Source organism: Parasteatoda tepidariorum, chromosome 3 (assembly GCF_043381705.1).
Source record: "Parasteatoda tepidariorum isolate YZ-2023 chromosome 3, CAS_Ptep_4.0, whole genome shotgun sequence".
Classification (NCBI taxonomy): domain Eukaryota; kingdom Metazoa; phylum Arthropoda; class Arachnida; order Araneae; family Theridiidae; genus Parasteatoda; species Parasteatoda tepidariorum.
The window spans coordinates 84,807,803-84,823,710 of record NC_092206.1 but is presented as its reverse complement, the minus strand read 5'-3'; the positions used below and the strand labels follow the sequence as shown (position 1 = coordinate 84,823,710).

Sequence of the window (15,908 nt, the reverse complement as noted above, 5' to 3'; positions counted from 1 at the left end):
CGAAACATTTTTGTATAATAAGGTGCGATTAAAAAGCTCGGATAAACATAAATTTTAATCTATGCAACAAATTTTCTATTTAAATAAAAATTTTCAAATCAATCGCAGTGAATTAATCAAAAATTTGGAAAGAGCAGTTTTCACAGAAGGACCGTGACACAGATAAGTTTTAACTCTATGTAGTTCAGATTAGTCTAATATAGTCCTATATTTCTGTAATTTTTGATAATTTATGTTAGCCTGTTTGTTTGTTTCTAGTACGGGCTCAATTTTTTTATTTTGCCATGTAAAACTGTATTCTTTAAAATGATGTAAAAATTGTGTACCCTAAGATTCAAAAATTTTCCGACAAATATTAAATAAAATAATAATAAATATTTATTAAAAGTTATTTTTTGCATGAAATTATTTTTGGATAAGTGAATTGTATAATTGCGTTCAAAAATTCGCTTAAAAAACTTCTCGAAATATGGCGAAATGCGCAAAAAGTAAAATTTACATAAGAGTCCTCACTTTGGACCACTTTCCTTACCAGACTATTGGGACCCTATTTCACAGATTGCAACTCCTCCCTGTATTTTGGGGGTCTGAAATCCGAATCCGTTAACAAAAGGTATGTTTATTCAGTAAAAATACGTTTTTGTGTCTGATTTCGTAATTTAAAATACCGTCTGCTCAAATTAATAAGCATATTTGAGGTTACTCCTTCGAATCATTACGAATGACTCCTAGAACGAGCATTAGATCAAAAGTTATTAATGGTGGTCCCCGTTTTTAATTTTGTACACTCTACATTTTTCCGAAATCCATATAAATAAAGTTGAATGTTTATACACTGTCCAGTCACATTTATATGACCACTTACTTTCGACGTAAACGTGAAATAACCACCCAAAGAAAGCAGGTGGTCGCACAATGCAGCAGAGCGTTTGAAAGAATAGAAAAACATTGCTATCATTGGCGTTATGCAGAATCGAAGCAATTTATTCCGCGTTCGAAAAGGCATGATCATTATTTTTCGAGTTAAGGATGGAAGTATTTCCGAATGTAATTTGCAAATCGTAATCTTGAAAACTGTTAGCGTGCCAGCAGAGAAATAGAGTACCGTGCATAGCTAAATAGCACAATCAAAATCAGTGTGGTGGCAAATGTGGTACACCACATGCCATAGATGACAGACGTGGACAATGGCTGCTGATATACATTTTGGGCGAAAAGACGTCCAACCCTTGAACATGATCTCTCAGCTAAACCAAGGGGCTATCAACAGTGTTTCCTTAACAACAGTTCAACTAGCGTTTCTGCATTGTACGCAGCAGATGTCTAGTTAATGCAACTATGCTGACTGCAGTTTATAGACGGCAAAGACTGGAATTTGTACGCCAAATGGACTGCAACTGGACGTCCACTGAGTGGCAACAGGTGGCTGTTTCTGATGAAAGACGTTTTCTGCTCCATAGGTAGATGAACATTGGCTCATACGACGTGAAATGTCTGAAAATAATCTCCCCCCCCCCCCAATATATATTACTTTTTAAGATTAAATGTTACATAAATTATTGAGAAAATTTACTCAAGACAATACCTTTAGACTTAAATAAGTATAATTTTCGTTTATTTTACTTATTTTATAACCAACAAAAGAATAAATAGTTGGTCTTAAGCGTCCACACTAGCCTCTTGACATGAGGCTAGTATGAACAAAAACCATATTAAATTTTTTTTTACAAAAGTATCGATCATAATTTGCTTATGTACCATTCAAAATGAAGATAAACATTCAAATCTTAACGAGAAAAAAATACCAGATGTGTTCAATATATTGATTTATAAGCTTTTAGACAAATTTATTAAAGAATAATGTTTGCACTAGCCTCCCTCATAATATCTCCGAAAAATAGTATCCATGGAAACTGTTAAATATTTTGATATTTGCTCACTGAATCTAAAACGACAAATATTGAATATTTTCAAGAGTTATTGCTTTCAATGATACAAAACTCGATTCTAAAATCTTAATCCCTGAAATGGGGGGAAAACTTCAAAATCTTACCCCTATCCTTTTATCGCCCATTTTTATTCTCCAGATAAAAAATACTCCAATTTGGCATACAGATTTTAATATTTTAGTTAACAGATGGCGCTACAATCGTAATATGAAAATGAGATTAAAATTGTTTTAAATGGTAACAGCTGGAGAAATACTTCTCATATCAAAAAAATACCGTCAAATGCATTTGTAAATGGTATGATCAAATGCCTCTCGAAAAAATTCAAGTGAATGGGTGTGGGTGGTTAACTGAATGTAAACAATAACAAGCTTCCTAAAACGGGAAGAAATTTAGAAAACTTCCAGTGTATCCCTCCGCTTATGCTTACGAGGTAATGTGTGAACAGGCTTTATCCTAGGAAGTTTTGTTATTGTGATTTGTGTTCATAAATTTACTCGTAAATTTTACCATTAATAAGAGTTTTCTGTAATTTGTAAATTCTAATAAGTCGTCAGCCGAAAAAAAAAATTTAGAAAATTAACATCACAACATAAATAAAACGTAATGTTTGCCATGTTTTGAGTGTTATCTCCTATATGGCTATATTTATGTAAAATATCCTAGTTTGCTATTTTTTTGGGTAGTATCATAGCATGCTGTGAAATTTTCCGAATTCATTTGTTATTTTTTTTTGTTAAGAGTTAAGTAAAAATAACGTGTTATATGGTAGACTCTACAATTACAATATTATGGAATGGCGAGCTTTTTCAAGCATAGGCGTAAAAATCAATCGGAAGTAGTAACCCGGCGACGAATTTTTACCCCTGGCGCCATCTGTGAGTAGCTTTACGCGGTCAACCATCCAAATCCTTTTTTTTTTTAAAAAAAACTTTACTATATTTTTCGGACCCTCTGTATTTATGGATGCATTGATGCATATTGTTGAGAGGTCTCAGCGTTATTTAAATTTTTTATAACTATTCATTGCAACAATGATTCACACCAAATACATGTTAAAAAACAAGTAAAAGTAAATATCTAAGCTACGCAACAGTTATGGTTACAACTGATTTGTCTATTCAGTGGCCCCCTCAAGCTCTTGGGCGTATTCTTGGGCAAATTCTAAATTCCCCCCAAACTATTCGTTTTATTTAGTGTAAAAATTCCCCCCAAGCTTTAAGTGGGCGTATCGTGCGCCCACCTTCCCCCCTGATGGGGGCCCCTGTGTCTATTTACGATTATAATTGAAATCGAGATTCTTTAACAAGATTATAATCAATATTATGCCTCGAAATGAGTTATTCTTTGTATATAAAACTTTTTTTAACAAGTTTTCCGACATATACCAATACCATATTTCACATTTATAAAATCCTTTAAGGTATAAGAAGACGCCCTAAGGTAGAAATAAGTATATATATGTTTTGGTATCCACACAGTCTGACTAAGGCAGGGGCATACGGGGCAGTTGCCCCAGGCTCTCATGTCAGAGGGGACCCTCAAATCGAATAGACGATTTATTTCCTTCCTTAATGAACTTTTTTTAAACAAAATATCAGTACAGTGTAAAATCCGTCAGTTTTATGTTAGCTTCTTCATTAATCTATCGTATGAACACAAAAAATCTATATTTCGCAAATCCATGGCTTTGCTTTCTAGGGCGCAATTCAGCTAATTTTTCGCAATTAACATGAACACATTTGGCGCCAAGCAAAAGCCTGTAGTTTTACATGCAGCGAAATGCGATATATTTACAAAAATACGGGCTTCTGATTGGCTTGATTGAGCCATCATAATTGCGAAAATTCAGCTGAATTCCGCCCTAATGTCAGCAAGGATATGAATTTTTCGCATTTAGATGACAATCAGAAAGCTGCATTCGGCATGATGCATTCGACTAGATTAATAATATTGTCAAGAAATCAATAAAATGGACAGAACGATAATTCGTCAGACCATTGCAGAGGTGGGGGGGGGGACTTTATGCCGATTTCAAGTTCTAGTCAATTTTCTTGTTATGTTATCTATAATGAGGTGAAAAATTTAAATACCTCCATGAAGTTCAGTTTTTCATTACTGAAGTAGTGAAGCAGAGAGAGAGAGAGGGGGGGGGGGCAAAGAAGTTTTTACCCCGGGCCCCAATTAGGTTAAGTCGGGTTCCAGCAATCGCCATCAAGAGCAAGGTGGAAGAAAATGATATCACTAAATCAGTTTAACAACTAAACTAGTGTACGAAAAATAAAATAAAAAATACTTTTGAATGAATAACTAAACTTAGAGATTACTTACTCGATGAGTTGTTTTTGAGACTGATTTGCTATGTTGGCGCTTGTTTTGGCGACAAATAGCTCTATTCTTATAATAATCCGCTGTATATCTCATCTTGATAAGTTTCTTTTTCAAACATAAAAAAGTGGTTTCGATGAAAGCTTAAGCAATGATAACAGCTTAGAAAATAAAATCCCTTATCTCTTTAAAAAAAATACTCACAGCATTTACTCTTAGAGGTAAGTCGATTTTTGTACTTCATTACAATGCTAGATTAAATCTTATCTTCAATCATTATTTTTTTAAGGTGATAAAAATTTAACTTCATTTGCATTATCTTGCGCAAAAATATGCATTTCGAAGTACATTGCACATGAAATTTAAAGCTGAACTTGTAGAGAGAGAGGGACAGTAAAATGATAGGGAAGCAGTGTTCGTTTGTTTCTTTATAAGTGAAATTTTCAAATATAAAATTTTTCATGGATGGGATAAAAAAAATGCAACTTATGGCCCAGGTACTTATTTATTGATTTTGGAATCAAAAATAAAATTTAATAAAAATAATAAAGAGAAAAGATTTGGACAAATTCTAATTGTTATTTTAAAAAATTGCTATCGACATTTTAAACTATTCCACAAACACCATAAATAGATAATAAAATAAAATAATAATTCAAAAAGTAGGGGCGAATTAAAAAAAAATAGAAAATAAATAATTCCATTTTTGCCTCTTTTAAAAAAGACATGAGGAGAGTCCTATATGTTTCGTTTTAGGTGTGAAAAAAATAGAAATGTTTCAATTATTATTATTATTAAGAAAGAAATTTTTTGTACTGTAGCATTGTCATTCACCACAGAGCTCCCATTAAAATGTGACCACTCTGACCATTTATTCCATTTGTTAATAATATGGTATTAAAACGTTAAAATGTGTTTGCAGAGATAGAAAAAAATTAAAACTTTTTCTATTATTTACCACAGATATCAAATTAAAGTTTGAGTGCTGCATCCAGTCGGAAAGGGAACATAGCGTCACGTATGTGGATTGCCTACAATACAATAGTTTCTAGTGATTTTGCAGATTTTGATGTTTTCGTATTTCTTCGCTTAAATATTAATTTGCAATACTAAATATATAAGCTCTTTTTTTAACTTCATTTTGAAAAGTGAATTTAAAATCGTATATTAGGAAAACCTTGTACATAAAAAAAATGCAAGCAGAGAAAACAAGGAGATAGGTTGATAGAATTTAAATTCGTTTAAAGTCTTATAAATATTTCAAATAAAAAAATTATCCCTTTCATGGAGAAATAACCTTGCAAGTTATGAAATAGTTATGCTGTTAGCATGGATTGCGATGACTCAATGGTTAAAAGCACCGAGCTGTCTTTGCAAAGGACTGGGGTGTGATCCTCTGGGAATGGGTGAAGCCCACCCAGTTTCAGGTCCAGCTTGTTTGGGATGTAAAGTTGGTCTAGGCGTAATACTGAGCATCTTACCATACGCAAGACAAAATTCTTGATGGTCCCATTGAAAAATTTTGATGGTTTATGTTGGTTTAGGTGCGATTCATGATGATCCAACATCATTTGATGGTCACCATCATCTGACATTTTCCATTACGTGTTCATGGTTTTTGATATGCCAACAAACTTCCAACATTCCATGATGGAAAATGCTACTTTAATAATATGATGGTTAGCCATCAAGAGAAGTTTGACTCTCGTGAATCAACAACAGGTTCATGATGGTTCCAACTATACATTTACATGACGGTTTAATGGGAATTCTTGTTGGCTCTCAGGAATATACCATTAGAACAATAAGGGTTTCTTTTTTATGTTGGACCATCGTAAATCAGTCCAAATTCCTGCATTGGGATGGTGGTGGTTCATGATCGTTCTAACATCTGATTTTTAAGATACTATGATGGAAATTCGTGTTGGTTCAACATGAACAAACTATCAAAACAAGTTGCTATTCTTACGTTAGACCATCATAAATCAGTCCGAATTCCTGCATTGAGGTGATGGTTACTTATGTTGGTTACCATCAAAAAATATAATGGTTCATGATGGAATTATTGATGGCTACCATCAAGGTTATGTTGGTCCATCAATGGAAAACCATCAAAAATTTTGACTTGGGTAATCATGCCTTTGGTTATGAAATTTGTGGAGCCTTATTCCCCCTGATCTTCATGGCCATGCAACGGAAAGCTTTACTTTTTTATTAATATTATTAGTATCGTTATTATGAAATTTGTGCCAACTAGATTTTATGTTTGTATGGCTTAAATATTCTTTTAATTTTTTTTTTCTTTTCAGATTAAGTCTTTGCAAAATGGAAATATTCATTTATTTGATTCTAACAGCTATTTGGTGGGTGATATCACTTTCTGTCTTATTGCCGTTTCTAGTTTTATTGCTGATAAGCGAAACAGTCAAAGATAAGTGGCTAACTTTTATCTTCTTAAAAGTATGCGGACCACGATTTGGACCAAAGTTTGTACCAATGCGTAAGCAACTTTTCAAGCTTTTAGAAGAACATCTGTCGAAGCGAAACAAATCTGTCCCGTTAAAAATGTTGGAAATTGGAGTAGGGGGTGGTGCAAATTTGCAATTTTATCCTGAAAATTCTTCTCTGACAGCCTTAGATAAGACTCCTCCTACACTGTTCGATAAAAATAGAAAAAAATTTCCTCATGTGAACTTGGATGGAATCGTTGTGAACTACGCGGAAGATATGAAGGAAGTCCCGAGTGGTGTTTTTGATGTTGTTGTTTCTATGCATGTTCTATGTTCTGTAACAAGTGTTGATTCTGTTATGAAAGAAGTAAAAAGAGTTCTCAAACCTGTAAGTATTCCAAGTACTATTAGGTGATTGCGAAAATTCGAATCTGGTTTGAATTGCGTTAAAAAAAGGGGGGAGCACTGTTATATATCCGGTGAGACTGCAAAGGAGTGCGACCGACAAATAACTGTGACAAAGTATATTGAATCAACTCAACTGATTTAATTTTGAAATCTAAACTAAATATTTATGTTTGGTTAATACAGATAACATCTTTATTTATTTATTTTTAAGATATACATACGGCCGACACATAAATCGTTAAAAGGGTAAATTTTCCATATTCACTTCATGTTTTTGATTCGGATTATTATTCATTCTGCTTTCAGCAAAAATAATTTGAAAGGCGAAATGATAATACTAATTCTGCTGACGAACTCAGATTCGTTAAAAATATTTTTTTTTAAATATTCAAGCTGATTAAATTTTATTTAGGCTGATTTAATTTTATACAGACTGATTTAATTTTATACAGGATGATTCAGTTTCATGCAGGCTGATTCAATTAAGCAATAATAAATTGGAGAGGAGTTAATGATTGAGAGTTGCACAAGCCCATAACCAGAAATGCCATAGTAGTATTTAGCTACAGGTGTTTTTCTTGAATTGGTTGTTCGTGAGCCTTTAAATTGGAACTTTTATTATCAGAATTATTTTAATTTCATGTTTTCTAATAATGATTGTAGATTCCAATAGGTCATGAAATAGCTGAAAGAAATGATTTTATTGATGTGGAGACCAACTAGGTGAATTTGTTAAGTTAGTCCCGAAATCATTAAGTTAGTAAAGCATTCATTAAGTTAATCAACTATTTCTCAACCTATTTGAATAGAATTACTAACACTAATTATTAGAAAACTTGAAATCAAGGTAATATTCAATACAAGTTTGTACACGCTTAGCTGAATCACCCTGAACATAAGTATCGTACTACTATAAGTATTTTGCTAAACGAAGTTAAGAATGAAACAATACAACGAGAACAAAGCATAAATAAAGGTACAGAAATGGACATGATGTAGTTTTAGTCCGGTAATTACAAACCTTTATCAATGTCTGAACTCAAAATTGTTTAATTGTTTGTATTTAGACACTGAAGAAGGTTCTTGTTTATAATACTGAAACTATATATAGTACACAGTTGGAATTTTCCTTCAAAAATTATTCTGAAGTAACCGGTAGTGGTCGGTCCATACAATTAACCGTAAAGTTTATGGTAAAGAACATTTTTTATCTTTTCGGTTTTGAAACCGTTTACAAGTTGTCTGTTTCAAAAACAGTGAATACAAAACTTTACGGTTTTTAACCATTTACAACTATCATAATTTTAGAACAGTGAAAAAGAAATTTTACTGGGCATTAACAGCTTTATTTAGTTGTCATCTGTGTGTGAATGAGAGTATCGTATTCGTTACAAACTAATGAAGTATAGGACAGTGGCAATTCCTTATTTGTTGAAGGAAAAGGAGGAAATATTGGGGTGTCAACGCTGGGACTGGAACCCCCGTACTGTTTGTTATAGGACTGACAGATTAGCTCTTTTTGCTCATTTGTATCATTCTGCAAAGAACTAAGTGACTTCATTAGGTGGGATTATTTAGTGCGATAAAATTCTGGTTGTTTAACAGTATTAGTTGAAAGCAGACGATAAAGAAATTTTCTCTCAATTAACAGTCTGAATACAATTTTATTTATGGTTGTTTGGCTGTTTTGTTTGAATATGGTAAAACAATGAGATAAATTGTTATTTAACAATTTTTTCGAGAAATTTCTAGCAGTGTATTTCTATTTCTGCAACTTTACTTGTGCTTTGTTCTCGTTGTTTTGCTGTGCTGCAAAGTTTACCACATCTTGAATCTGGATAGACCAATATAATAAAGAAATGATTTTCCAAAAAGAAAACCATTATGGCTCTTAATTTTTTTATTTTTATTTATTTCTTTATTTATTTTACCAAATGTATTATTTTGAGTTTTATATAACTCTAAACCTTATAGACTTAGATGAAGAATATTGTTTAGTGCTACAAAATCAGCTCGGTTCATCGTTTTTGCGAACTAACTACTAGATTGGTAAAAAAGCTTTTGTAGATACAACCTCAAAGGGTTACAAACATGCAACACATTGAAAAGCGAAAGAAAACCACGTGGATAATATGTTATTGATCAATACTCTTTTTTACATAAAAATGTGTTGTATTTTCTTTGATTTCAAATATGGTTCCCGAAATTTTGCAATCACCTGATATATCAGCTCAATTTTAAATGTTTTTACTCTCAATTAAATATTATCATATAAGATAATAATAAACTTCATTATTGCACTGGCACTTAAATAAAGAGTCAACGCCCGCCTCACTCCGACGGAAATACGAAAACTTAACGAACAATGTAAGTGGGCTGTATTTAATGTTGAAAGTGAACGAAGCGTGAATGATAGAATTTCACATAAACAGAACAGGACATCTAATTAAAAAATTTAACAATAATTAATGAAACAATAGCGTTAAAAGCAATGACGCGTAAAATACAAAGTAGCTGATCTCAATCTTATCAAAGCACGTAATAGAAACAAAGTTCTAAAACAATTAAAATTTCAAGTATTTAAATATATTTGAAGACAATATGCAATTGATCTTATCGCATGCTTTTTTAGTATATTTGTCAAAGTTAAAGCTATTAAGGCATACATACTATATAGTGAGAAAAATAAAAAAAAGTGAATAACTTTTGATCTAATGGTTAGATTTTTCCCATACTAGTACTTAATTTTAATGTTTCGAGGGCTTCACTTTTAAATTTGCTAATTAATTAGCGTAGACGATATTTTAGCTTAAGAAGTACAGAAACGAGTTTTGGTTTTGATTTTTTTTTCGAGCACAAAAACGAACCGCTTTACGATATCTCAAACAAGTTTGAACCGATATACTTTTGAAATTTTAAATCGAATAGTTTCTGAGTTAGCAAATTATAAAAATGTTGTATATTTGCAATGTGATTTTCAGAGAATTATACAACTGATTTTATTCAAATATTTGTAATTTACTACTTAAAATTTTGTTCTCTAAATTGAAATAAAAATTGCACGAAAATTGGAAATTTGTGTGATTATATTGAATGAAATAATAAAGAAATCATTTTAAAAATAATTTTTTGCATTGAATTGTCTTTGACTAAACAAATTTTTTAATTGCGCACAAACCTTTTTTGATTCAATTAAAAAATTCTTGAGATATTTTGAAATACACAAAAAGTAAAATTAACATTAAGGAGACTAAACTTTTGACCGATCCCTGACCTGTTGGGTCCATATTTCCAAGTTAGCGGCTACCTCCCATATTTTGAGGATCAAAATTCCGAATCCATTAAAAAAAAACGTTCATACATTTATCAGAAAAATACGTTTTTATGTCTGTTTTTTTAATACTTAAAATATCTTCTGTTCTAACTGGCATATTTAAGTTTATAAGGTCTCGATTAATTATATATTGGCACTTGATTCTCGAAAATCAAATCATTAGATCAAAAGGCATTCAGGGTGTTCACTTTTTTACTTTGCATATTGTACGAAAGTGTCGGATATCATACAAAATTATAGCAATATTTAAGTGAATTATGCGCATGCAGTGCACTAGTGGAATTTTATATGGTATAGAAAATGATGGCTCAGGGGATAGAGCGTTCGCTTTCCAATGAAGTGATCCGGGTTTGAATCCCAGAGAAGGCTAGTCGATACGAATTCCACAGTGGTAGACGGGTCATATGTTAGAGTCCCTTTGTCACCTGGCTAACCGTGGGAGGTTCTCGTGGTCTTCCTCTCCATGTCACGCAAATGCGGGTTAGTTCCATGAAAAAGTCCTCCACGAAGGCAAATTTCTCCCAATACTTGATCCAGGAGTTCCCTTGTCTTCCGGATTGGGTTCAAAATTACCAGGCTACGGAGTAGAACAGTAGTCATAATCCGTCCCGCAGTGGACTGATCGTTAAGACACGGTTCCCAGCAGATCACCGAAGTCAAGCATCATTGGCTACGGTCAGTGTGCGGGTGGGTGACCACTTGGATCAGTCTGCGTAGGGACCGAGGGTGTGCGGTATCGGTCCTCGTTAAACTGTGCTACCGTAAAGTGCTCGACTTCGCGCGCAGGTCGTCGGGCTACCGAAGCGGGGGTGCCATCCCCTCCGCAGAGGATCAAAATTGTGATGGCATGTCTTCGGATCATCCTCCGGGATGTTTCCCAGACCGTCGCCAATAGCCCATTGTGCAGCTCTAGTGCGACGTAAATTAACAACAACAAGTAGTCATAATCCCGAAATTGAGTCGGCTCTTCAAATATGGTTATAAAATATAAAATAAAATAGTATGGAAAAAGAAATGATTATTTGTTGACTTTTTTTTTAAAACAGAATAGGATACAACCATTTTCATTCAACCGTAATCATTTCTTTAAACTTTAAACAGATTGATACATCAAAATTAAAATTATTCAATAAAAAGATTTTGAGATTTGGTTTCAATAAATTTAATTTCCGATTCTTATGAGATTAAATCTCAACGTGGCAGCAGGCAGAGCTCCGTGCACAATGTTCATAACATATTTGATGACTTCAGAATCATTTGTTGATAATTTCGTTTACCAAACAGCCCAACAATTTTGAGCGCATCTTACAATACTTTGAGCACAGTCATTAAGGATTTAATCATTTAATAACTATCACTAACTCTAAGGAATTAATATAATAATATATAAATTTAACGACGTAATTAAGCAGTAAGTTTGACCATGATTGAAAATTTGTTTTTTCCCACTAGTTTTATATTTATTCAATTTATTATACAATATATCGTATTTATACAAGAAAGATAAGATTTATAATCTAGTACTAAAGCAGGATTACCTGATAAAATAATGAAATGTAACAAACAACTATTTTTAATTTTCCCTAGTAAGTAGTATGAAAAATTTAAATAGAACAGAAAATAATATTGCAACAAGTACATGAAAATGAATTACCAGAAAGTGTAAAAGAATATCAAATGATTGTAACGAAATTTATAAACTTTATTTTTAGGATTATTATTTTTCATTTTACTAAAAATCAAAAAAAAAAAATAGTTGAAACGTCAAAATAAGATAATAAAAAAATGAAATATTTCGAAAATACTTAAAGATAACTTCAAATATTGTATGTTAAATGTCTTTTTAAAAAAATTAAAGATAATAAAAATATTGTTAAGGAAGAATTAACGATATCACTTTTACTTAATTTTCAGCTGATGACAGCTAAAGACTTCCGGATCTTCATTAAATAAAGAGCTTATCACGTGATCATTCTGGCTCATAACAATATACCGACAACAATGAGAAATGGTTTTAGATAATCAAGGATGATAAAGTTTTTTTTAAAATCATATAGACATCATAGAGATATTATTATGATAAATGTACAGAGTAATAATCTATCGAATTTCTAAACATTAGTAGGTTAGATTGAAACTAATACTTTCCATGCAATAAAAATATGGTTAGCCACAATAACGATTAATCCTTATTTCGTTTTGAAAAGAAGTTTTTATTGTTGCACAGGGGAATGATGAATATTTTGCTACATTGGAAACGACAGTTTATAGGGATATTTTTCAGCTCTTAAAATTGAAAGGTGAAAATTCAATTCTAAAAAGAAACTAATTAAGAAATTAGTCTATAGTTTCTAGCTATACGTCTTCTTACCCTTCCAGGAGACAACAATCTCACCTATCTTTCCTAGAGAAACTCTATAAAGCAACGTTTCATAAGTAATTAACTCTTTCGATACTGGATGGACATTTAGGTACACTACTTGGTCAAATAGCAGAAAGAAAGTTATGCATTCTTCCTTAATCCTTTAATGCAGAAATTTTTCATACAAATTAAATATATTTTTCATACTTTTTCCATTATTTTGTATTAATTTATGTCAAAATGAGTGAAAAATATTACATTTAGCATATTAATAATTTATGGTTATGAGATACACCATGACACACCGATTCTGCGTTAAAAGTAAAATCTTCCAAACACGGCTCACTTTCTAACGAATATTATACAGGGTGGTCCCGAATTCATGGTACAAACTTTAATGGTAGGTACAGGACATTGTAACAATGATTTATTGTATAGGAATGTATAGTCGCAAGTGACGCGGTGAGGCGTGAACAGGGGAAATAAAAGGAAAGAGAAATGGAGTGATCGGTTGGTATCATTGCCGGTAGAGGGCAGTAGTGTGCAGTTTGGTGCTCGATGGATTGGGCGTGGTGAACCAATCCCTTGGCCACCCCGATCTCCCGATTTATCGAGCCTCGATTACTTTTTATGGGGACATCTAAAGCATCTTGTTTATGAGACTCCAGTTGACTCAGATGAGGATCTCGTCGCTCGCATATCTGTAGCTGCTGCAGGTGTGCGTGAAATACCAGGCATCTTTGAACGTGTACGCCAATGGCTCCACCGACGTTGTCAAGCATGTATCGATTCTGGTGGACGCAATTTTGAACACTTACTGTAAACATGACACTTGTCAACAACGCTTTCAATAAAATCTTTGTTTTTCCTTTCGGCCGTTATTTCTCCAGTTTACGCCTCACCACGTCACTTGCGACTATACATTCCTATACAATAAATCATTGTTACAATGTCCTGTACCTACCATTGAAGTTTGTACCATGAATTCGGGACCACCCTGTATATAAGCAATGTTTCGGAAGTAATTAAATCTTTCGAAGTAGGATAGGAATTATTGCGCACTTTGTCAAATGGCAAAACGAACTCGTAATGGCCGTTGGTTACGATTCCACGAGAATTATGGTATGGAAAATTTACTACAGAAATTTATAATTTATTAAAAACGGAAAAGCTTTTCGTCTTTTGTTAATATTGTTATTTAGTAGAAAATAATTTTTTACCTGTTTATTTATTTTTTACTTATTTCTTCACAGGGAGGCAAGTTTCTTTTTATGGAACATGTTGCTTTTCCAAAAACTCAAGCAAGCTACTACATTATCCAACTGTTTGCAACACCATTGTGGGCAATTTACTTTGATGGATGCTTCTTGAACAGAAACATTACTGATTCAATAAAAAAAGCTGGATTTAGAGATGTGCATTGCGAACACACCTATATACCATTCTTACCAATATTTTTTCGGCCACATATTTCTGGAATCGCCACACTGTGATAGCACATTACTTTATTTAGCATATCACAAAATTTATTCTAAAAATGAGGTAACTCATATGTTATGTGTAAATATAGTGACGTCACGAATATAATGAGATAAACAGGACTTTATAATGCGATTGGATGAAATTCTCTCATTTCAATTAATTCGAACGTATTATATAAAATACAATCATTTAAAAAAAGCTTTTGTAAACAATTGAAAAATGTTTTATAAATATCTTTTATTTTATCAAAATTCCAAATAAACCATTTAATATATATCCATATGTATCTGAAATGTAAAATAAGGAAGGAGAAAAAAAAACTAAAGGGTAACAAAAGAGAACGTACACAATCTTGACCTGTCACTTGGGAATAAAAAAAAAAGAATATGTTATTAATTTTTTTTTTGGCCCGGCTAGCTAAGGATGTGAAATAATATTCGCTATTGCGACGAACTATAGGGGGCGTTGTTGTATGAGACGAATTCCTGCGATTTCCATATGAACAGTCATACAGTTACTCTAGAGACGTCTTTAATGTATCGTTTAGCATTGTAACGTCCCTTCTTTATTGTGGCTTATTAATTTTAAAAGATAAAAAAATTTTATATTGCAAGTTTGTTGATAATAGAAGTTAAAAATTATTGAGAACTTTTTCTTCAAATGTTTGGCGTGAATTTCTGAAAGATTTACCAATTATCTGGATAGTTTTTTCAAGTTCTTCTGCCCTTTTCTTAGGGAAATTTTGCTTCTTATTTACTGCTAAAAAAATGGCATCCGAATTTGCCAATGATCACGATAGAACTATATGAAAACTTAATAAATAAATGCCTGATATTTTCAGGTTCCGCTAGAGGGCGTACTCAAGCGTACCATTTGAAATAGTTAATGTGGACATTGTAGGACTTATTGGTTCACCTTCTACCAGAAAAAATAAATATGTTTTGTGTATATTCGATCAACACTTCTGCTGGCTTGAAGCAATTCCTTTCACGATCGCTAACTGCTGAAGGTTCTTTTGGAGATTTTTGTGAGAACTGGAATACTACAGATGATCGAGAACAGTTCCCTTGCCGTCAGGCTAACCAATTAGTTCCATTAAAAAGACCACGAAAGCAAATTTCTCCCAATGCTTGATCCAGGAGTTCCTTGGTCTTCTGGATTGAGTTTTAAATTACAAGGCAAGAGTTGAACATTAATAGTCGTAAACCCAAAATTGGGTTGACTATTCAACGACTGTTATGAAATTAAATTTAAAAAAAAGATCACTAGCGACCAGAACACCGATTTTGTATCAAAAATTACGCGAATGCATAAATCGTCTTGGATCGTCCCCACGATCATCAGTTCTGGGATATGCTACAAGCAGTGACCTGGTAGAAAATTATAACAAAGCACCCAAGAATGCTCTGGATCAGTGGTAATCAAAGTTTTTCGGCTACGGAGCCCTAAATGATAGAACCTCGTCTGACGGAACCCCGACTTTATATGTATAAAAAAAAGTTCTTTACGAGCTGTAAATACACTAACCAAAAAGAAATACTGCTGATTATTTGATTATTTTGAAAATATTTAAAGTGAAAGAAGAACAAAATAAT

General features: G+C 32.6%; 2 protein-coding genes across 3 annotated transcripts in view; one reads left to right on the top strand and one right to left on the bottom strand.

Annotated features, from left to right (window-relative positions):
* The window catches only part of LOC107445174 (uncharacterized), a 90,782-nt gene extending 86,377 nt beyond the window's left edge, over positions 1-4,405 (bottom strand). The window contains exon 1 of the mRNA XM_016059518.4: positions 4,281-4,405. The gene's annotated coding sequence lies outside the window, so the exon portion shown is untranslated. The remainder of the gene's footprint in view (positions 1-4,280) is intronic.
* Positions 4,382-14,589, top strand: LOC107445176 (thiol S-methyltransferase TMT1A). 2 transcript variants are annotated; one of them, XM_043047423.2, is made up of 3 exons: positions 4,382-4,498; positions 6,587-7,115; positions 14,085-14,589. In XM_043047423.2, the coding sequence occupies exons 2-3, from the start codon at positions 6,603-6,605 to the stop codon at positions 14,322-14,324; spliced, it is 753 nt and encodes a 250-aa protein (XP_042903357.1). In that variant the 5' UTR covers positions 4,382-4,498; positions 6,587-6,602; the 3' UTR covers positions 14,325-14,589. The 2 variants fall into 2 exon arrangements, with proteins under 2 accessions (XP_042903357.1, XP_042903358.1); XM_043047424.2 differs by lacking the exon at positions 4,382-4,498 and adding an exon at positions 4,640-4,774 and having other exon boundaries at positions 14,085-14,442.
* The last annotated feature ends 1,319 nt before the right edge of the window (positions 14,590-15,908 follow it).